At 34.6% G+C, this 23228-nt stretch overlaps 1 protein-coding gene across 3 annotated transcripts; it reads left to right on the forward strand.

Annotated features, from left to right (window-relative positions):
• The first annotated feature begins 14589 nt into the window (after nt 1–14589).
• LOC120158550 (protein ARABIDILLO 1-like) lies at nt 14590–22998 on the forward strand. 3 transcript variants are annotated; one of them, XM_039169367.1, is made up of 11 exons: nt 14590–14726; nt 15198–16570; nt 16823–16981; nt 17057–17347; nt 18044–18171; nt 18371–18458; nt 19303–19397; nt 19848–19911; nt 20402–20577; nt 20834–21055; nt 22368–22998. In XM_039169367.1, exons 2-11 carry the CDS (start codon nt 15218–15220, stop codon nt 22483–22485), a joined length of 2694 nt encoding a protein of 897 aa, XP_039025298.1. In that variant the 5' UTR covers nt 14590–14726; nt 15198–15217; the 3' UTR covers nt 22486–22998. The 3 variants fall into 3 exon arrangements, with proteins under 3 accessions (XP_039025298.1, XP_039025297.1, XP_039025299.1); XM_039169366.1 differs by lacking the exon at nt 14590–14726 and adding an exon at nt 14784–14869; XM_039169368.1 differs by lacking the exon at nt 14590–14726 and having other exon boundaries at nt 15165–16570; nt 17057–17137; nt 17216–17347; nt 22368–22997.
• The last annotated feature ends 230 nt before the right edge of the window (nt 22999–23228 follow it).

Here is a 23228-nt window from a genome sequence, read left to right on the forward strand (position 1 = left end):
TCAATGATGATCATGATCTTCACAGATGGAATGGTCGAGTAAGTGAATCTAGTTTAGGTCAGTTGCTTTAGAATTGAACTCTAACAATGAGATTTTTTGACCTTCAGCAAACACATGAACTATAACAGGTTCTTCTTGACAAGCTTAAGAAGTTGAATCCGTATACCCAAAATATAATTATATATATATACAATAAAGATGAGCTATTCCGCTAAAGCAATTGGTTATAGAGGAAACGCAAAAGCCCTGACTTTATGAATAGATTACATTTAAATCATGACATTGATCGAGTACTTGGTAATTCAATGTTTTCTCCACTGTGATTGTCAAGTTAAAGACTTTGTGACTACATGAATCCTTTAGCTAGCCAAATAAAGGCAATTATAAAATATATATGTACAATAAACCTAAATTCATCTAGCCAAACAATGGCAAATTGTTGAAAACATTTTGATATTTCGATATAACAAATTAAGTTAAATGAATTTTAAGATTTTTCAAATGATTTTCTAAGTATATTCGATAGAATTATTCGAATATCAAAACATTACTCCAAATCTTTCAAAGGTCATTTTTTAATCCTTGCTCAAAGTGTAAAATTAAGTTTTAATCTTAAAACAATTTCAAAAATAATTTTACAAAGTATTTCGAACAATTTCAAAGCCAAAAATTCCAGATTGCTCAGAGGGAACTGATTCCCCCACAAGGGGGTACCGATTCCCCCTGAATGGTTTGGCTCCGAGAATTCCAGTATGCTCGGAGGGAACCGATTCCCCCCCCAGGGGGTACCGATTCCCCCCTTGTATAACGGTCGAAATATTTGAATTTTACACTTAGGGAACCGATTCCCCATAGGGGGTACCGATTCCCCCACGCTCCAAGCTGTTTTATTAATTGTTTTCACACTAAAACGGCTATATGATCTTCACTAATCATCCCCAACGTTCAGAAGTGATTCAAGGTGTATTTAAACAAGTTCTGAAGCCCTTGATCAATAAGAAATTATAGAGAAACAAGAGAGAAAGCATCAAACACCAAGTTTGTGCAAATCAAGCCAATTTTCCTTTCAATATTCATTTTGCTTTCAAGAACACCATTTGTGCTCATTTGTAATTATCTTTGAGTGTTCTTTTCTTGTTCTAGAATTGTGCAAACATCTTACCTTGTGAGGTTTTCCTTGTAAGTTTGCAAATTTGTAATCTTCTCTTTGGGAAAGAGTGTTCTCAAGAATTGGGGTATATTCTTGAGGGTGTTGTAAGGTTATCTCTTTGGCCTCAAAAGAAAGAACAAATTAGTGAATTTGTTGGAAAATCCTTAGTGTGGATAGCTAAGGTAGTGGACGTAGACTTTGATTGAGAAAGTCAAACCACTCTAAATCGCTGTGCAATTACTTTCAATTTTCTGCAAAAGCTTCCACCAAATTTTTAATTTCCAATTCACCCCCCTCTTGGCCAATTCCGTCAATCGATTAACTCAACAATTGGCATCAGAGCCTAACTCATTTGAAGGTTTAATCACCTCTTGAGTCGATTCGGGAAGAGTTATATCGATAATCAAAGTCATCAATGGCCTCCGCTTCAAACTTCGACTCCGGTCTCGACTCGATACCCGTCAACAAGCCTCCTTTCTTCAATGGAGCTAACTATGCCTATTGGAAGAATAGAATGATGTACATTATTCAAGCAAGTGACATGGGAGCATGGAATGCTGTAGAAGAAGGATACATCAAACCTCTCACTCATCCAAGGTTGTGGAGTGAAGGAGAGACAAGAATGTTCCAGCTCAACTCCAAAGCCATCCATATCATTTCTTGTGCTCTTGGACCAGATGAATACGGAAGAGTTTCATCGTGTACAACTGCCAAAGAAATATGGGACAAACTTCAAGTCACTCATGAAGGTACCGATGAGGTAAAGAAATCTAAAATTAGTATTCTAACGCATAGCTATGAAAATTTCAGGATGAAACCAAATGAAGATATCAAAGCTATGACGAATAGATTTTCAAAGATTGTCAATGGTCTCAAATCATATGGAGAGATCATTTCAAATGAAAAGCTTGTGAGGAAGTTAGTCTACTCCCTCCCAAAATCGTGGCAATCAAAGAAGACGGCAATCATCGAGTCTAAGGACTTAACGTCTTTAACTCTTGAAGAGCTAATTGGGTCACTCCTCACTCATGAAATGATGCTCGAAGATGAGGTGGACCTCGACAAGATTGATGAGACACCAAAGGAGAAGGAGAAGAAGAAAAACATTGTAGTTGCTCTCAAATCCATAAAAGATGAGAGTGATTCGAATAACGATGACGATGACGAGGAAATGACATTGTTTGCTAAACGGTTCAGAAAAATGATGAGACCTTATCGAGGAAGAAAATTCAAACGAAATGAAGGCCTCAAAAATGAACCGAAAGAGAAGGACCCAATCATTTGCTACGAATGTAAAAAGCCAGGGCATGTCAAATATGATTGCCCACAATTGAAGAAAAAGGGTCAATCAAAGAATAAGCACAAGGCTCATGTGGCTACATGGAGCGATGAAGAAAGTTCCGATGAAGAGGAACAAGAAGTAGCTAACTTGTGCTTGATGGCATTTGGGGAAGATTCTAAGGTAACCTCTAACTCATCCGATTTTGATGATTTATCCTATGATGAGCTATTAGAGGAATATAATGGGTTGGCTTTGGATTATGAGAAATTATTTTTAAAATATAAAAATGATGTTTCAAAATTGAAAAATGAAAACAAACTCATATCCAAAACCAACAACGATCTTGAAAGTAAAATCAAAGATTTGCAAATCAAACTAGAAGAGTTTGAAAAGAAAAATTTAGATTTGCAAAATTTACTTTCAAAGATCAATGATGATCAACAAAAGAAAATTGATGATCTTAAAACTTCTTTTGATAAAGTTGGAACAAAACATTTTGAAAAAGGTGGAAATTCAAAATCCAACTTTGTTAGAAAAAGTTTTAGAAACTACAATCATAGAGGTCCCCAAAGAACCTCTAATGGAAAAATCGTTAGAAGTATGTGGGTTCCTAAAGAACTCATTACTACTAAAGATAAAAATATCCTACACAAATGGATACCTAAGGGAACTAGGATTTTGGAAACTAATGAATATGGACCCAAAACAATTTGGGTACCAAAAATAAAAAATTAATCTATGTTTGTAGGGAAAGGAGCATTGCTACAAGGCACGGGAAACAAATTCAAATTCATGGTACCTTGATAGTGGATGCTCAAGACACATGACCGGAGACAAAAGCTGGTTCATTGAGCTTAACGCCAAAAATGGAGGAGAAGTGACTTTTGGAGACAATTCAAAAGGTCACATTGAAGGTATTGGTACAATAGGTAATACCTCTTCCATACAAATTAAAAATGTTTTATATGTGAATGGATTAAAGCATAATCTATTAAGTATTAGTCAATTATGTGATAAAGGATTCAATGTCTTATTTGAAATTAATGGTTGTAAAGTCATTGACATTGCATCTAATCGGATTATGCTTGTTGGTCATAGAATAGGAAACATATACATGGTGCATTTAGATTCTTTTGATATGACTAATTTATGCCTAGTTGCTAAGGATGAACATGATAGTTGGTTATGGCATAGGAGACTAGGACATGCTAGTATGAGTGTTCTGCAACGGTTAATTCAAGGAGACCTAGTAAGAGGGTTGCCTAAGCTTAAATTTGATAATGATAAAATCTGTGATGCTTGTGCTAAAGGAAAACAAAAGTGAGTTTCTTTTAAATCCATTAATGATGTATCAACTAGTAGAGTTTTACAATTGATCCATTTAGATCTTTTTGGGCCAACTAGAACTACTAGCTTGGGTGGAAAACAATATGCATTTGTCTTGGTAGATGACTATTCTAGATATACTTGGGTTCTATTTTTAAATACTAAAGATGAAGCATCAGAACAATTCATCACATTTTCAAAAGTAATCCAAACTGAAAAAGGTTACTCTATAACTAGTGTTAGGAGTGCTCATGGAACTGAATTTGAAAATCTTGGATTTACTGAATTTTGTAACTCTAACGGTATTAGCCATAATTTTTCAGCACCTAGAACCCCTCAACAAAATGGAGTTGTTGAGAGGAAAAATCGAACTTTAGAAGAAATGGCTAGAACCATGCTTTGTGAAAATAATTTGCCAAAATATTTTTGGGCGGAAGCCACAAATACCGCTTGTTATGTTATAAATCGAGTAATGATTAGGCCAATTTTAAAGAAAACTCCATATGAAATTTTCAAAAATAAAAAACCTAACATTAGTTATTTTCATCATTTTGGATGTAAATGTTTTGTTTTAAACAACGGTAAAGAAAACCTTGGCAAATTTGATGCTAAAAGTGATGAAGGAATTTTTCTGGGTTATTCCTTAAATTCTAAAGTCTATCGTGTATTTAATAAAAAAACTTTAGTTGTAGAAGAGTCTATACATGTTGTTTTCGATGATAATCCCATTCCGAGGAAGGATTATTGTGTGAATGATGATGTAGGTGTTATAAATACAAATGACGTTAGACATGACGTTGGAGAACCATCATCAAAGGAAGAAACGAAAAATGAGGAAACTCATGATCCTCTTGAGAATCCAACCATTGAAGAAAGGGAAGTATCTTATCCAATAGAGTACAACTATGTCAAGGATGGTGAAATTATAGGTGATCCATCAAAAGGGGTAACAACTCGATCTTCTCTTAGAAATATTTGTAATTATGTTGCATTTATCTCATGCATATAGCCTAAGAATATTAAAGAAGCATTAAATGATGAACATTGGATTATGGCTATGCAAGAAGAGTTAAATCAATTTGAGAGAAGTAAAGTATGGACATTAGTTGAAAGGCCTAGTAATAAATCTACTGTAGGTACTAGATGGGTATTTAGGAATAAGCTTGATGAGAGTGGTAATATAGTGAGAAACAAGGCTAGACTTGTTGCTCAAGGGTATACTCAAGAAAAGGGCATAGACTATGATGAAACATACGCTCCCGTAGCTAGGATAGAAGCAATTAGAATGTTTTTAGCATTTGCTTGTTTCAATGAATTTAAATTATATCAAATGGATGTTAAAAGTGCATTTTTAAATGGTTTTATAAAATAAGTAGTGTATGTGGAACAACCTCCAGGTTTTGAAAATTCAAATTTTCCGGATCATGTTTTAAAATTGACAAAAACTCTTTATGGTTTAAAGCAAGATCCTAGAGCTTGGTATGAAAGATTGTCAAATTTTTTAATTGAAAAAGGTTTTTCAAAAGGGAAGGTTGACACTACATTGTTTTTGAAGCATAAAGGTAAAGATTTATTAGTAGTTCAAATTTATGTTGATGATATAAATATTTGGTTCTACTAATGATGTTCTTTGCCAAGAATTTTCTAAGCTAATGCAAAGTGAGTTTGAGATGAACATGATGGGGGAGCTCTCATTTTTTCTTAGGACTCCAAATCAAGCAAAGAAAAGATGGCATCTTCATCAATCAAGCTAAGTACGTCAAAGATATGCTAAAGAAGTTTGGACTGGAAAATGGGAAACCTCATGACACTCCAATGAGCTCTTCAACAAAGCTTGACTTAGATGAAGAAGGTAAATGTGTAGATGTTAAATTATATAGGTCAATGATTGGATCTTTACTTTATCTAACTGCAAGTAGACTGGACATTATGTTTAGTGTTTGTTTATGTGCTAGATTTCAATCATGCCCTAAGGAATCACATTTACTAGCTGTTAAGAGAATCTTTAGATACCTTAAGGACACTCCTAGTTTAGGACTTTGGTATCCTAGAGACTCTAGCTTTATCTTGCATGCTTTTTCTGATGCGGATTATGGAGGATGCAAATTAGATAGAAAAAGCACCTCCGATACTTGCCAATTCCTTGGAAATATGCTAATTTCTTGGTTTTCAAAGAAACAAAATTGTGTTGCATTATCTACCACTGAAGCCGAATACATTTCAGCTGGTAGTTGCTGTGCACAAGTTTTATGGATGAAACAACAACTTTTTGATTATGGAATTGAAGTAGGTACCATTCCTATCAAGTGTGACAATACTAGTGCTATTTATCTCACTAAAAATCACATCCAACACTCTAGAACTAAGCACATTGAAATAAGACATCACTTCATTAGAGACCATGTCACTAAGGAAGATGTAGTTCTAGAATTTGTTGATACTTTGCACCAATTAGCGGATATATTTACAAAACCCTTAGACAAGGAAAGATTTTGGACACTTAGGAGAGAATTAGGTTTGACCAACCTATATTCACTTAGTGTTTAAAATAATTTTAGCACTTTTAATAATAAATGAAAAATGCTTATAATAGTAATTTTTGATTGCATTCATTACTATTAGTTAGGGGGAGTTTATGATTCTTAATGAAAAATTAATTTTATGTTCAAATATCGTTTAAAGATTAGTTTAATTATTTGAACATGATTAATTTTCAATATATGAGTTGCCAATACCACTAGAGGAAATTAATTTAGCATTTTGAGTGTTTAAAATCGCATTTTAGCATTTTGGTGCAGAGGGAATCGATCCCCCCATGAGGGAACCGATTCCCCCCCACAGGGGAATCGATACCCCCTGGGGTTCTGGTTATACACGGGCAGAACCCTTATTTTTGTTCAAAACTCTTTTCTCTCTTCCGCCGTTCCCTCTCAACTCTCTCCCTATCTCCATTCTTGCCTCAAATCATCGATTTTAATCGGAATTCACTTCAAATATCATCTCCTAAACTTGCAATCATCATTAAAATCGTGCAAACAACATCAAAATCCACTCAATCTCATCCTTCAAGGTAAAATTTTCTAAACTCCCTATTTTATTGATTTTGAACATAGGACTTGTTTAAATTAGTTCTAAGATGAACTTTAGATCGGGCATTGATTGTTTAGTGATTAGAAACTAGATATTACAACCAATTTCATCAAAAACACAATAATTTTCCAATTTTTTTAAAATTTTTTGAAATTAAAAAAAAATGTTAATTTTCAAATTATTGTGTTTTGATTAAATTATGTTGTTGTTATGAAAACTATACATATATTGTTTCTCAAAACCATATTTTTCAAAAGTTTTTTAAAAACTTTGCCCATTAGGATTGATTTAGAGAACCTTGAAATATTAAAGACTCAATTGAGTTTTGGGATTGATTGAATTGCATACATGTGTTTTCTAAATTGCAGGTTATCAATTCTATTCCGATTTCCTAAACCATGTCCAATCCTAAACGTGCTAGGTCTTCATCTAGTCGTTCACACCGTTAACCAAATCCACCTCCAAATCCTCCACCTATTCCAATTTCTAATCCTAATCCTATTGATCCTAATTTGACTATTCAAAATTCGTGTTTCAATCAACCTGGTCCTATAAATCATCATTTTTTGTATTATCAATATTTCGACTCTTACAAAATCCGGGAAGAACGTATTCCTTCTCGTCAAGCTATGTTAGCTATCAATTTTAAATATCTTCCTCTTTTACAAGAGTGGAAATTTGATAAACTCTTTGACCTTGAACCCATCGTTTACCATCAACTTGTTCATATTTTCTATTCTAATGCCGTTTGTGTTAAAAACCAAACTGAAACTGAAACCATAGGAATTCATTCCTACCTTCTAGGACAATTCTTATATATTGACTCGGCTTACATAGCCAATACATTCGGATTAGATAATGATGGGATTTCAAATGAAAAACAGGTTTTAGGATCTCGTTATAAAAGAAGGGATAGTGCAAGTTTCCTAGACCTTCATGAACGTTTTCTTCATCTAATGATTTCTTGGTGGTTTCGACCATCCAGAGGTCGTTATTCTACTCTTAGAGCCTTAAATCTTTGGTGGTTACATTGTTTCGAAAATAATATTAAAATAAACCTACCTCAGATTATTTTTGCTGAAATTGTTGAAACCGTAAATCTTGTTCCTAACAAAAAACTCTGTTCATATCTTGTTTACGGTTGCATTTTGAGTAATCTGTTTTCCAAAGCTGGGCTTAGAGTCGGTCTAGATGTCATTTTTCCCCTTAAGAAGGAAATTAACTTTCTTTCCTTAACGAGAGCGGGATGGATTAAGGATAAGGAAACCGGTGAATGGGTTCGATCTTCTGTAAATACTTCGGGATCTAGTTCTTCACAAGCTCCACCCGAAGCTGACGAAGATCTCGAGCTTGAGCAATTAATGCGAGACATCGATGAAGCCGAAGATGAACCTGAGCAGCCCGAGGAGCAGCCCGAAGAGCAAGCACAACAAACGCATCCAATGCCTCCATATTTCCAATCCTTTATGGAGACATTCGATTTTCGATACGCTACTATGGATTCGCGCTTTACTTCTATAGAGTCCCATTTATCCAAAATGGGAGCTCAACAATTAGAAATTCTTCGGGAAATATGTGCAAATAATAAAGCAACCAACGCACGTATTAATGACCTCACTAACGAAATGGCCGTTATGCGAGCTCGTTTTTCTCCTCCTGATCCGGATATGTGATTCAATGTTTTGCTTTGAACTCCAAACTTGTTGTTTTAACATTTTGAATATTTTGGAATGTTTGAATTTGTGGATTGATTGACTTTGAATTTGTTTGGATTCATGAATGGTTAGAAATTATCTATTTGGTGTGATTAAATTTATTCATTATTACATCATTTACTTCATGATTAGATATATGACCAATTTTGCCATTTCACATTAATTATGAATATTGATTATGAAACTAATGGCTAACGTTTCTCTTGCTTGTGATCTTAGCAGCTTATATTATATATAATCAATTGGCTAAATGATTTCAAAACCTTGTTTAAATTCTTTAAAATGTCTTTTTGATTTAACAAAAAAGGGGAGAAGTGTTAAAGTGTTTTTAAATGATAAATGGGAGAAGTGTTAAAGTAAGGGGGAGTAATTTCAAAACTTGATTTTAAAATCTTAAAATTACTAAAATGTTTTGTTATATCAAAAAGGGGGAGATTGTTGAAAACATTTTGATATTTCGATATAACAAATTAAGTTAAATGAATTTTAAGATTTTTCAAATGATTTTCTATGTATATTCGATAGAATTATTCGAATATCAAAACATTACTCCAAATCTTTCAAAGATCCTTTTTTAATCCTTACTCAAAGTGTAAAATTAAGTTTTAATCTTAAAACAATTTCAAAATAATTTTACAAAGTATTTCGAATCATTTCAAAGCCAAAAATTCCAGATTGCTCAGAGGGAACCGATTCCCCCCCAAGGGGGTACCGATTCCCCCTAAATGGTTTGGCTCCGAGAATTCCAGTATGCTCGGAGGGAACCGATTCCCCCCAGGGGGTACCGATTCCCCCCTTGTATAACGGTCGAAATATTTGAATTTTACACTTAGGGAACCGATTCCCCATAGGGGGTACCGATTCCCCCCACGCTCCAAGCTGTTTTATTAATTGTTTCACACTAAAACGGCTATATGATCTTCACTAATCATCCCCAACGTTCAGAAGTGATTCAAGGTGTATTTAAACAAGTTCTTAAGCCCTTGATCAATAAGAAATTATAGAGAAACAAGAGAGAAAGCATCAAACACCAAGTTTGTGCAAATCAAGCCAATTTTCCTTTCAATATTCATTTTGCTTTCAAGAACACCATTTGTGCTCATTTGTAATTATCTTTGAGTGTTCTTTTCTTGTTCTAGAATTATGCAAACATCTTACCTTGTGAGGTTTTCCTTGTAAGTTTGCAAATTTGTAATCTTCTCTTTAGGAAAGAATGTTCTCAAGAATTGGGGTATATTCTTGAGGGTGTTGTAAGGTTATCTCTTTGTCCTCAAAAGAAAGAAAAAATGAGTGAATTTGTTGGAAAATCCTTAGTGTGGATAGCTAAGGTAGTGGACGTAGACTTTGATTGAGAAAGTCGAACCACTCTAAATCGCTGTGCAATTACTTTCAATTTTCTGCAAAAGCTTCCACCAAAATTTTAATTGCCAATTCACCCCCCTCTTGGTCAATTCCGTCATTCGATTAACTCAACACAAATTAAATCAAATTTACTAAATAAGGAGTTTCTGTGAATATGGACTAAGGGAGTTGAGGAACACCTGTTATAGTTGAATTCACATGAGTACTCAGAAATCTCATTTTTAGATCGATATTTCTGTATTGCCTTGGCTAGAGGAGTCTACTAAGCTTGAACAAATGGAAGATTTCAGAGAACTGAAATAAAAGTGTTATAAAAAGTCTAGCAATTTACTATGCTAGTTGCGTCATTTTGTCCACCTCCAATTAAAATTCCAAATCAAGAAAGAGGGCATGTCATAATGTCCAAGAAAAGGAAAAGGACGGATCGATGAAACAAACCTCAAAATGTAGGTAGCCAACCTCAAAACCAACATGTCGATCTTGATATTTGTCAAAGATTTGCAGCTATGAAAGATTAAAAGAGCAGTTGATTCTTTTGATATTCAATGAACTCCTGTTTTATGATTTGTTTCAATTGTGAAACTTAGAAGGAGGCAATATTTTTTTCAAAATTATTTTTTGATATTTTTTCAAAATTTTGAAAAGAAAATGAAAAACATTTTCAAACAAGATGATCTCTCTGGAAGTATATCTTGGAATTCAACAAATATATCTCAGAAGTTCGTTATCAAAGTTGGGGCAAGGGAAGCCAAATTTTCCCCTCACAGATCGAAAAAACATACATCAACATATACATACATGTTACATGAGTTTTCATCTTTGCATCATATATTCATCATCATACACAATAAAGATTTTGATTTTCCCTCTTATGAGGATACTTTAAAAATTTTCACTTGAAATCTTGTGTTTATTAAAGTCATTTTCCCCCTCTCATGAGGAAAAATTCAAAAATTCATCAAATCAAATAAACTTCATCTTAGCATCCATCATAACTTCCAGGATAGTCATTCATAAACAAATCATTTATTGATCTTTCAGGAAATAAAAGTTTGGAAATGATCGAATGTCTTTAACATGAAGAAACAATGTCATCTACAGATTTAACATTCTGAAGTGAACGATCAGATCTTCTGAATGTATTTCTTCAACATGCAGGAACAAACAGATTGTTTGTCGCCTTTGAGATTGTTTTTCTTGAAACAAAGTGTCATCTCGCTAGAGACAGTTTTTCTTAAAAACAAATTTTGTCTCGCTTGAGACATTTTTCTTTAAAAACAATTTTTATCTCGCTTGAGACAATTTCTCTCAAAACAAATTTAGTCTCGCTTGAGACATTTTCCCTTTGAGATGCAAATTTCGAATTTGTTTCACTAGAAACAAAATTGATATCACTTGAGATTATTTCTCTTAAAGCAAATTTCATCTCGCTTGAGATAATTCCCTCGGAACAAAAATTTCAAAATTGTTTTACTTGAAACAAAATTAATCTCACTTGAGATTGTTCTCAAAATAAATTTTGTCTCACTTGAGACAGTTTTTCTTTAAAACACAAAGTCTGAAGTGGTTTCACTGGAAATAAAAATGATACAAATTGAATTTGTTTCCCTTGAAACAAATTTTTGTCTCTCTTGAGACAATTTCTCTTGAAACATAAAAACATTGAGATTGTTTCCCTTAAAACAAATTTTGTCTCTCTTAAGACAATTTCCCTTGAAACAAATTATTCCTAAAGATGGTCAACCGTCCTCATCACGTATGAACTGTGTCATCCGCCGACCAGATCTCCTCATCACGTAGGAGTTGCGTCATCCTTAGATAGCCAGACTTCCTCATCACGTAGGAACTGTGTTATCTACATTATCCCTAAAGATGGCCAAACGTCCTCATCACGTACAAACCATGTCATCCACCGACCAGATCTCCTCATCACGTAGGAGTCGCGTTACCCTTAGATAGCCAGACTTCCTCATCACGTAGGAACCGTGTTATCTTCATTGATGGCCAACCGTCCTCATCACGTAGGAACTGTGTCATCCACCGACCAGATCTCCTCATCACGTAGGAATATAATCACCCTTAGATAACTAGATTTCCTTATCACGTAGGAACCGTGTTATCCCCAAATTTACCTAAAAACGACCATAACTCTTCATCACGGATGAGCAACATTGTCTTTAACATCAAATTTCAAAGCCTAAAGGAGAACCGGAAAAAAATTATTGTCTTGTTATCTTTGCCCTATTCTTTTTAACATAAGAATGTGCAAATAGGGGCAACTATAGACACCAGTTTTTGTCTGGGTTCTACTTTTAATTATTATTATTATTATTAATTAGTAACCAAGGGTCAGGGTTTACCCTAAATATCATCTAGCTATCGCCAACAAGGGGATCTGGACCGCCCATCACGACGCCTGTGGGTACACGCACCCAACGTTTCAACTCCCAATCGACGCGTGAATGCCATCGTTCATCTCCCCAAGCGCACGTGCTGCCACCGGATCTCCCCGCTGCCGCTTTTACCTTTCGGCTCTACTATTTTCAACCAAAAATGACAACATATCAATCAACAGTGGGAAGACAGACAAGAATCAGAGAAAAAAATCATAAAAAATCAAAACAAATTCAACATTATCCCGAGGAAATCAAGGCTCTGTCACAAAGGAAGATACACTCTTGCCTCAACCATCACCATAAAAAGAAGAGAGATAACAAAAAATTGGAAACCAGTTTTCAAAAGGAAAAAGAGAGTGAAGAAAACAGGGAGTAGAACCCAAAAAAGAAGAAGAAAAAACACAGAAAAACCAGATAAAAAAACAAAAAAGGATTCGAACAAAAAAAGCATCAGAAAGAAAGAAAAGAGAAAAACAAAGAAAGAGAGGGAGGGAAATCTTACCTTTATAGAGAGATCCGATCTTTGTAGCCTCACTGGAACGAAGAGAAACCACTATCGAAGGTAAAACCTTCCCCTCTCTTATATCTATGGTTTTCGAATAGGTGGGTTTCGGTTTTGTTCGGGTAGTGGAGGGTTTGTTTTTGAAGAGAGATGAAGGGGTAGGGTTTCGTTTCGTTGGTCATCACCTTCAGTGTCGGTTGAGGACGGTCGAAGTTAGTTTTTTCTTTTCTCATCGGTTTGGAGAGGGGGAAATGGAGAGGAAAAGAGAGGAGAGTGGCTGGTAAAAAGAAATGAGGTTTAGGGTTTTAGAAACCCTATAAGGATGGTTATACCATCTCTAGCATGGCGTCGTTTCGACCAAGGGAAACCCATGCGTTAAAAGAAGGGGAAAATAACTTGTTTAGTCCATGCCTTTTGTAAATATCACCCGTGTTTTTCATTTTTCGAGGGCAAATCACAGTTTAGGTCCCCTATGTTTTATAATCTCATTATGAAGTCATTAATTTAAATCTACTGATATTCTACTTTGAGCATTTAGTTTCCTATGTTTATTTTAAGTCATTGACCTTATGTGTTATATTATTTTCTTTGATGTTCAAATATGGCCATGACATTTATGATTCTTTCATTTAGTCACTATTTATTATGAATGCATTTTGGTATAATTATTATTTTCCCTTTCATATTTTTGTTTAATTTATTTTAGTCCCCAATGTTGTTTATGGATTATTTTCATTTCTAGTAGCTTATTTATGACTTTGGTTTGTTTGTAATTTTATTTAGGTCCTTCAAGTTTCTGTTAGTGTCATATTGGTCCATTCAATTACCGAATGTGTTTATTTTTGTTATTTGTAATTGGATATGTAATGTTTTCTTGTTTATTATTGAGTCCTTTATATATGTACATATTTTACATATTATGTAATTATATGTAAATAAATGTGCTTAGCTCTATTTATTGTAAATATTTTATTTCACGTATTTCCATTCGCATTTGTTTCCATTGAATTTATTTATATATCTATAAATATTATTTGAATAGTTTCAAGAACACCAATTTGTAGAATGAGCTTGGAAAACATTGCTTGGTCGAAGTAGTGCGATCCGATACGACATTTTAGCTAAATGTGAACTTGAAACAAATGAGTTTATTTTGCTATTTAATCCATTTTAAGTCAAATAATACAATGCATTTTTCTTTAAATGACAATTTATGTTATTTTACGCAACTACCGATTTTCAATTTATATTCGATTTGTTTTTATCGAGTAGGGAATATTTTTTTTAGATAAAGAAATAGACGAGATAGCTTTCCCGGAGGATTGTTAATCTCAAGATTTTTTTCAAATTAAAGATTTTTTCCTAATAAATAATTCGAAATAAATTAATCAAGCTTCAATGCTTAGATCATAATTTAAATTTATATTTGATTTATAATTTCCACCATTACAACAACGTGTAAGTGAATAAATACCAATTTTTGAGCGGGGGTGTTTATACTTCCCCACGCGTAATCGACTCTCGGACCTATTAAATCAAATTTTTGGTAAACGCAGACCAATTTTTGTCTTAAAAACGATTTTTCTTAAAATTGTTTTAAAATGCGTTTTTAGGTATTCAACTCATCTAACCCAAAGGTCGATGACGACTCTCTTTCAATTTAATTCAAATCAATTCAAAATTAACAAATTTTCAAAATAAAATCATAATTTTTTTAAAAGTTAATTGTTTTTTTCAAAAAAAAAAAAATTGTTATGACATAAGTGATGTTTATCTTTGTTGGCTGTAATTAACTGCTGCTTTTACTTTTTAACTGCCATGGTTTTACTGACCCTTTATATATGTTCAGCTTCTATTCAGTTTCAAAGAATCTTCCTCCGCACCAACCTTCTGCTGCCTTAAGGTACATTTACTTCTTTATGTTTAAACTTCAATTCTCTTTTCCTTTTTGTTCTGGGGTTGGTGTCTGGGAATCGAAGAGACGACTCTTTTTATTGAAAGTTGATTTTTGAGGACTTTTTATTAATGGGGTTCAATAGCTTTGAGGTGGGCGGTAAATGAAACTTGTTTGATTGGATATTTTTTTGTTTACTGAAATTCAAGATTGATCGTTATGTTCATTTCTTATTTCTTTGAAAAATTGGATTATTTTGTTATAGTCTATAACTTGAAAATTGATATTCTTCTTTACTGGGTTTTTAGTTTTTGAAAGAAAAGAAGAAGCATGTTTAGTTAAAATTTGGCTTGGTTTCTTCAATTGAAGTTCAAGCTCCCCCCCCCCAAGAATTTGTGATTTTATTGAGTGATCACTGAGTCATTGAGATTTTCTAACTGGATTGAATAAGAATCATTGTTTCTTTTTCTTCATTTGCAGTGCTGAAGAACTTGTAGGATATGAATCGAAGAGTGAGGCAGAAACGTGAATGTAGTTGGGAAAAAGATCAGACAAACATTAATTCGAAGACCCCTAAGTGTGGATGTTTGACTTCAGCTACTATTTCTGGAGTTGATTGGACAACGTTGCCTTATGATACAGTTATTCAACTCTTCTCTTATTTAAACTATCGAGACCGAGCTAGCTTGGCATCAACTTGTCAAACATTTAGGCTTTTAGGTTCTTCGCCTTGTTTATGGGGGTCGCTGGACCTCCGCTCTCACAAATTTGACACTGCAGCTGCCGTCTCACTCTCCCCACGATGCAAGAATCTCCAGAGACTTAAATTTCATGCAGCTGGCTCAGCAGATGCAATAGTCAGTCTTCAAGCAAGGGAACTTAGAGAAATTAGTGGTGATCTCTGCCGGGACATTACAGATGCTGCACTTTCAGTGATAGCAGCAAGACATGAGATGCTTGAGAGTGTCCATTTTGGTCCAGATGCTTGTGAGAGAATCAGCTGTGATGCAATAAAAGCACTTGCATATTGCTGCCCAAAGTTGCAGAGGCTTTGGATGTCAGGTGTTAAGGTCATTAATGGAGATGCTATTAATGCTTTGGCTATGCATTGTAGGCAGTTAAAGGATGTTGGGTTTGTGGAATCAGACAACATTGATGAAGTGGCTCTTGGAAACTTGAATTCGGTTAAATTTTTATCAGTTGCAGGGACTAGAAACTTGAAATGGGGATCTGCAGCACACGTTTGGAGTAGATTGCCTAGCTTGGTATGTTTAGATGTTTCTAGAACTGACATAAACCTAAGTGCTGTTACCGGATTTCTCTCATCGCCCCAAAATTTGAGAGTATTGTCCGCCTTGAATTGCCCAGTTTTTGAGGGTGAAGTTGACAGTATCTCGATGTATAATCATAAAGGCAAAATATTTCTTACTTTTCTGAGTGACATGTTCAAGGGAGTGACATCATTATTTGCCGACTACTCTAAAAATGTTACTGATGTGTTTCAGTACTGGAGGAAATTAGTGAATAGAGATAAAAACGTGGATGAAATTGTTGTTTGGATTGAATGTGTCTTTTCGCATTCACTTTTGCGTATCGCTGAAAACAATCTGAAGGAGTTTGATGATTTCTGGCTCACACAAGGGGCAGCCGTATTACTCAGTTTGTTGCAAAGTTCACAGGAGGAAGTTCAAGAAAGAATGGCTACGGCTGTTGCAACCTTCGTAGTCATTGATGATGAAAATGCTACTGTTGATTGCAAAAGAGCTGAGGCAATCTTACAGGGGGATGGAATAAGGGTGCTTTTGAACCTTGCAAGATCTTGTCAAGAGGGGCTTCAGTCTGAAGCAGCTAAAGTATGAATTACCTCTTTTTCTGTGAATATACTAAATATGATCCTATTCATTTAAAATAATCTTTACAATTTCATGAATTATAAGCAATGCTAGAAGTCACTACAAGGTGTAGTCTACAACTTAACTTAGATATTAAACTTTTCATAAATTCTGTTTTAGAAGTTATGCTTTCATATAATTCATCACTTTGGAATTTGTTTTATGAGTTTTGCTTGGATGCTGGACTAGTAATTTCTTGATGTTGTGATTCAGGCCATAGCAAACTTGTCCGTAGATTCAAAAGTTGCAAAAGCTGTTGCTGAAAGTGGAGGAATCAATATTCTTGCCAACTTAGCAAAATCAATGAACAGATTGGTAGCTGAAGAAGCTGCTGGGGGGCTGTGGAATCTTTCTGTTGGGGATGACTACAAGGTTGTGAAAACGGAAAGAATTTTATTGGTGGTTATCTTCAAAATTTTCATCTTTATTCAACTCTTCCTTTTTCAGGGTGCCATTGCAAAGGCTGGTGGTATAAAAGCTTTAGTTGACCTTATATTCAAATGGCCTTCCAGCACTGAAGGGCTTCTTGTATGCATCTTTAACTTTTCATTCCTACACATATTTGTATTATTGTTGGAGCTAAATTGTCAGCTTTGCTATATGAAGGAACGTGCAACTGGAGCACTGGCAAACTTGGGAGCTGATGAGAAATGCAGCTTGGAGGTGGCTGTAGCAGGTGGAATCCATGCATTGGTGATGCTTGCTCGCACTTGCAAATTTGATGGAGTGCAAGAGCAGGTATTTTGGTTTTACATTCTTTTGTACATCGAGAATGGAAAAAATCATCTTTTCCAGATGGGTGATGGTTTTTTTAGATTACATTGTTAGTGATGAGTTAATTTGTTTAGGATAAATCTTAGATATTTTAGAATTCCTGAGAAGACTATGGATCTGCATTTTTATAACTAGGTGGAGAGCTGGAGATTAAAGAATTGACCAATACTATTCATGTCTTCCATGCCAAGTAAACTAAGAAACTAAACTGCGAGTACCTTTGCATTTACCATGGAATATGCATCTAATACTTTCACCCAGAATGCCTAAAGATTATAGCCCCCTCTACTGTATGATTATCCAACGTGGAATGGGGTAATGCAATATTTAGCTGGATCCCTTATCAAGTTTCTTATTTTAAGACTTGAAAAATTGTTATATTTCAATTTTAAGTTGGCATGCTATCCCTGGTCAATAATATGCCTGCAAATGGAAATATAACAAATTTTCAAGTCTTAAAATTGACCAGGGATAGCATGCCAACTTAAAATTGAAGTATAACTAATTTTCAATATTTAGCTGGATCCCTTAGCTTCATTCAGTTGCCTCCCAACCATTCTTGAGTATCAACTTAATTATGTATTTCTATGCAAACTAATGTTTCAGAAGATAGCTTTTAATTTTTCTTGCTAAATAGAACTTTTTTCTCGTCTTGGCTAGGCTGCTCGTGCCTTGGCTAATTTGGCTGCTCATGGGGATAGCAACAGCAATAATGCTGCAATCGGACAAGAGGAAGGTGCGCTGGAAGAGCTGGTGCAACTTACCTATTCTCAAAATGAAGGTGTTAGGTAATCTACTTTGCTTCATTTCGCCTGCGGCAATCCGAACTACCTCTGAGTGAAACTTAAGTAAATGTCAATGCTTCTTGCATGGTTTAAACATTTTGGAATTTTACCTTAAATGTTCATGTAAGTAATTGCATGTACTTGACTCATAAATCCACCTTTCCAAATGGCATTTCATTTATTCATACCTACTCGCAAGCAGGCAGGAAGCTGCTGGTGCTTTGTGGAATTTGTCATTTGATGAGAAAAATCGGGAAGCAATTGCGGCAGCTGGTGGTGTTGAGGCACTGGTATGATGAATTGCATGTCAAAACTTTGATCATTTCATATTTTCAAATTTCAAGTAAATTATTATTCTATTTTTTTTTACATATGATGCATCAATTATTAAATTATCTCAAGTATTTCGTTGCCTGTTAAAAGCTATTAAATGGTTTCTACCATGCTTTTTATCATGGTCTTAATTTGATCATGTCCCTCAGTATGAGTATGCCCTTTATAATTCCTTTATAGTTTGCAGTTAGTTACTTTTATTCTAACAATATACTAACAATATGAATGTTGACAAGATTGTCTATTTGCCTTTCTTTTCTCCTTATAATATTTTCTTATGAATTATTGTAGAATTAATGACTTGAATCAATTAAAATAGACTCAATATGCATGATTTCAAACATAAAAAATAAGGTAATAATTAAAATGCAAAGCAGCACTTCAAGAGACTCATATTTTGATAATCATTCTTTTCTTTAAAATGGATGTGGCAACATTGCTGCATTATCTATGGCGATACTAGGTAATTTTGTTTGATATTGAGAAGCTTTCACGTGTTAAAGATAATTTCATTTGATTTTGAGAAGCTTCATAGGCATGTCTGATGATAAAAAATGGAAGGAAATGCAGGTGATAAAGATAATTTTGTTTGATATTGAGAAGCTTTTATGTTAATGTTCTCTGCCTTGATGATTCTATTAGCAACACCACCTAAAAAAACTCCAAATATTAATAAAATTTATGATTCCACTTCTTGAACTGATAACCCTCACCTAGGCTGTGGTTTTGCACAAATATATGTATTTTTCGGCTATCAGCCCTATTGCAGGTTGAAACTTTTATTTTGGTTTGCAACACTAGGTTTCCCTTGCTCAATCTAGCTCAAGTGCATCCCGAGGTCTTCAAGAAAGAGCTGCAGGTGCCCTTTGGGGATTGTCAGTATCAGAAACTAACAGGTATTTGAGGAAACTTCTTGACCGTAATTGTATAATGTTTCAACTTACGTGATAATATTTACTGGACAAGTTCTTAGGTGAAAGTTCCCCTTTCCTTTGGTGATGTATACTTGTAAAGAGATCTTTTCTTGTAAACCAAATGCGAGTAACCTAGACCTTGTTCATGCTATTTAGTTTAGAGTTTGAAGCATTTACTACATATGTGTAAACCTTAAAACTCTAGACGTGTTTCATCTTCAGAGTTCCATGTCTTGACAGAATGTTTGATCTACGATTATTTAGGCCTCAGTTTATGTCAAACTGAAAGAATCAATCTCTTCTCTTTTTGATTTATTTTTTTGGTTATAGATAGCCTTTTTGATATACATTATAGCAATGTATATTAATTTTTCTTGAAGGATGTATCTCAGCAATTTATGATTCTTATTGATGTATTTTCTGTTAATGCAGCATTGCTATTGGAAGACAAGGTGGTATTGCTCCACTTATTGTCTTAGCACTTTCAGATATTGAAGTAAGCTTCTCACTCTTTGCTTTCATAGATTATTCATTATTCTCAAAATTAGTTTAAGATTTTTGTAGCATTAACTGTGGTTTTATGAATATTCTCTATGTTACTGTTAGTGCAATTGCTTTTGGCCCTGATTTCTGAGAATTTAAAGTTGATGTAAATTGACAGGTTATATTAATGTTAGGCTTTGGCCAATAAGGGGTATTTAGATAATTAAACTTAAGTGTTTATCCTTAAGACTTTGGCCAAAAAGGGGCATTTGTACAATACCAAGGATTATGGACCCTATAAATATGTAATGTCACATGACTATTTTTCTCAAACAATCAAATATAACAGAAAGCCTTTTGGCAATTGTTTGGACGTTGATCCCCTTGAAATGATCAAATTTTACTTTTTCGTGTTAGTTTCCCGAATTCCCTTTAGATAGAACCCTAGATTCTTATCAATATTCTAACCGTAAACTAAGGTTTAGTATATGATTGGTTTTCAGGATGTTCACGAGACTGCTGCTGGAGCACTCTGGAATTTGGCCTTTTATCGTGAAAATGCTCTCCATATAGTACAAGATGGTGGAGTTAAACCTCTCGTTCATCTATGCTCTTCATCAATCTCTAAAATGGCTCGTTTTATGGCTGCATTTGCCTTAGTATACATATTCGATGGGAGGTATGTCAAACTATTTTTTGCTAGTTGGCAATATTTGTGTGATAGTGTCGGATTCTTATTTTCAATGATTGGGAGCCTCAAATATATAGATAAAAAGATCCTATTTTCTGCAAGTTCTCATGGATGGACAACCAGACAGCGCTCTAAAAAGAAGCAAAAATAATATTTAAGCTTTGGTAAAAAGTGGTTTTGACTGGTAGGAGAATGGTTCAAAAATTTACTTTTGAGGTTTAATTTTTGGCTTAATTATTCACAGGATAGACACATCTGTTCCGGCTGTGCCCTCATCATCTGGAAGTTCAAAGACTCTGAACACTGATGGGGATGGGAGGATCGCCTTAAAACATGTTGAAGACTTTGTGAACTCATTCTATGATCCACAATCCTTTCATACTGCAGCTTCATCATTGGTCCCCACTGCTTTGGCACAGATAGCAGAAGCCATAAGAATACAAGAAGCAGGACATCTAAGATGCAGGTTTTAATGTTTTGGCCTTAGCATTTGGCATTCAACTGAATGAGTTTACGGTAGTAAATTACATATTGTATTAATCTATTTACTACCTTATAGTAAATTACTTATTGTAGACAACATGATATTTACACGCACTTGTCACTACCCATGGCCTCTGTCATCACACTCATCTCTCCCTTTTCTCTATCTCTCTATAGTCAACCAGAACCAATTCCATAGGAAGAGCAGTGGGTCTCACTAGGAAATTGCTGATGGGAAGCTAGCCTATGGACTTTATAAACTACCCTAAGGCCTTAGACTTTGTTGATATGAGACTTATGTTGCCCCTTGTGCATTCTTGAAACAACGATGTTTGTACCAGTAACTAATAAGGCCAAACTGGACTTTTTTATAGAACGCCCATAGCCAAATGTGTTTTAACCATCCATCTCTTGAATCCCCATTTTGACCTTTGGCTTAGCATGCATTTCTGCTACACTTCAAATGTTGTAGCAAACACTAATTACCAATAGACTATCCCAATCGTTTTGTTGTAAAAGTCAATGCTTGCACTTGATTAATAAGTGACTCAAACACGATTCCGGCTTTTCTGTAGGTGAGATCAACTGTTTTGAACGTTCTTCTGTCATATTTGTATGAAATTCAGTTTGTCTACTCAGAACATTTTGTAGGAAATGCCTTTACAAGTCTGTTTGTTGGAAATCAAATCAGGCTTTAAATTATGCGCTTGAGAAAACGAATTGATGGGTAAAAAGTATATGACGATGAAAATGCTGCCAATCTTACACCAAGTTTGTATTGACCCTCCTCAATGGCATGCTGCAGTATGCTTGCATATACTAAAGAACACTTTGAGGAGTTCCTGCCTATTTTGTTTTGATTTGGGTGTTAGGGTTGGATACAAATATGTACCGACATAGGTATATCCTTTATTTCTTGAAGGGTCATATTCCCTACTGATGTCCAAATACATGTCAGAAAAGGGTGTTGGACACTATACTTCAAAAAAAAAAAAAAAAAGCAAGATAAGTTCCAGTAATATCTAGCTCTAGGCAGTGAATTTACGGTTCAATTGTTGAAGCTTTGTAAATTTTAGCATCTTCCACATTCATCTTTATAAATACAAGTGAGATTTGCCTTTTGCATGAAAAGTTTGTTAATGGTGCTATGTTATATGTTTTCTGCAAGACAGTTACTTTACTTACCACCCCTTTCTCTGGAAACGAAATTTTCACGAGTTTCATGTTCATAGCTCTTACCTTCTGGATACATCTCTGTATTCTAATATGTATTTTTTTTTTACGTTTCGCTCCAGTGGAGCAGAGATTGACAGATTTCTCAGAATGTTAAGGGACCCTTCTTCTATACTAAAGTCCTATTCTGCATTTGCTCTTTTGCAGGAAAGCGACTATTCTCTTTATCCTATCGATTAAAAAATATATATTTGTTTTATTCTCATTTTGCAATACATTTTGCAGTTTACGTTGCCTGGAGGACGGCATGCAATGCATCATTCAAGCCTTCTTCAAAATGCAGGTGCACCGAGAGTCTTACGTGGTGCCGCTGCTGCATCAACAACACCTATTCAGGCCAAAATATATGCAAAAATCGTGCTTCGGAACCTTGAGCATCACCATGAACTCTCAAGTTAGCTGTGAGGATAGTTTCTTCTGAAACTCCCCCATGGAGATTGTCAATCCTCAGAAAAAAGAAAGAAAGCAAAATCTACTTTGAATTGAAGCAGGCTCTCTTGTCGTCTTGCTTGAACCAAAACTGCTCCTTTTTGGTTCAAAATTTTAGACACCTTGTCTTGTCTGGCGTCATGGATTACTTGTGGTAAGAAAATGAAAGAGGGCATGCATGTTCATGAAGATCATTAAACTGAAGTTTGTGAGGTTTAGAAAAGATTTTTTTTTCTTTTTTGTTTATTTTGCCTATCATAACCAAAAAATAAAAGGGAAGGGGAAAATAAGAATAACCTATTACAAGATCAATCCTTACACATAGTTTGCGGTGATTTTTCATTAGTATCTGATCGTGCAATCGGTTTTGCTTTTCTAGTTTGCTTCATTATGGTGGTAAGATAGATTATACAAATATTGAGGTCATTTCCGGTTTAATAAATTTGGATTATTAATGTCCCATGAGTATTTATTTTTAATATTCATCAGACAGT

Source organism: Hibiscus syriacus, unplaced genomic scaffold, assembly GCF_006381635.1.
Source record: "Hibiscus syriacus cultivar Baekdansim isolate YM2019G1 unplaced genomic scaffold, ASM638163v2 tig00111330_pilon, whole genome shotgun sequence".
Taxonomy (NCBI): Eukaryota; Viridiplantae; Streptophyta; class Magnoliopsida; order Malvales; family Malvaceae; genus Hibiscus; species Hibiscus syriacus.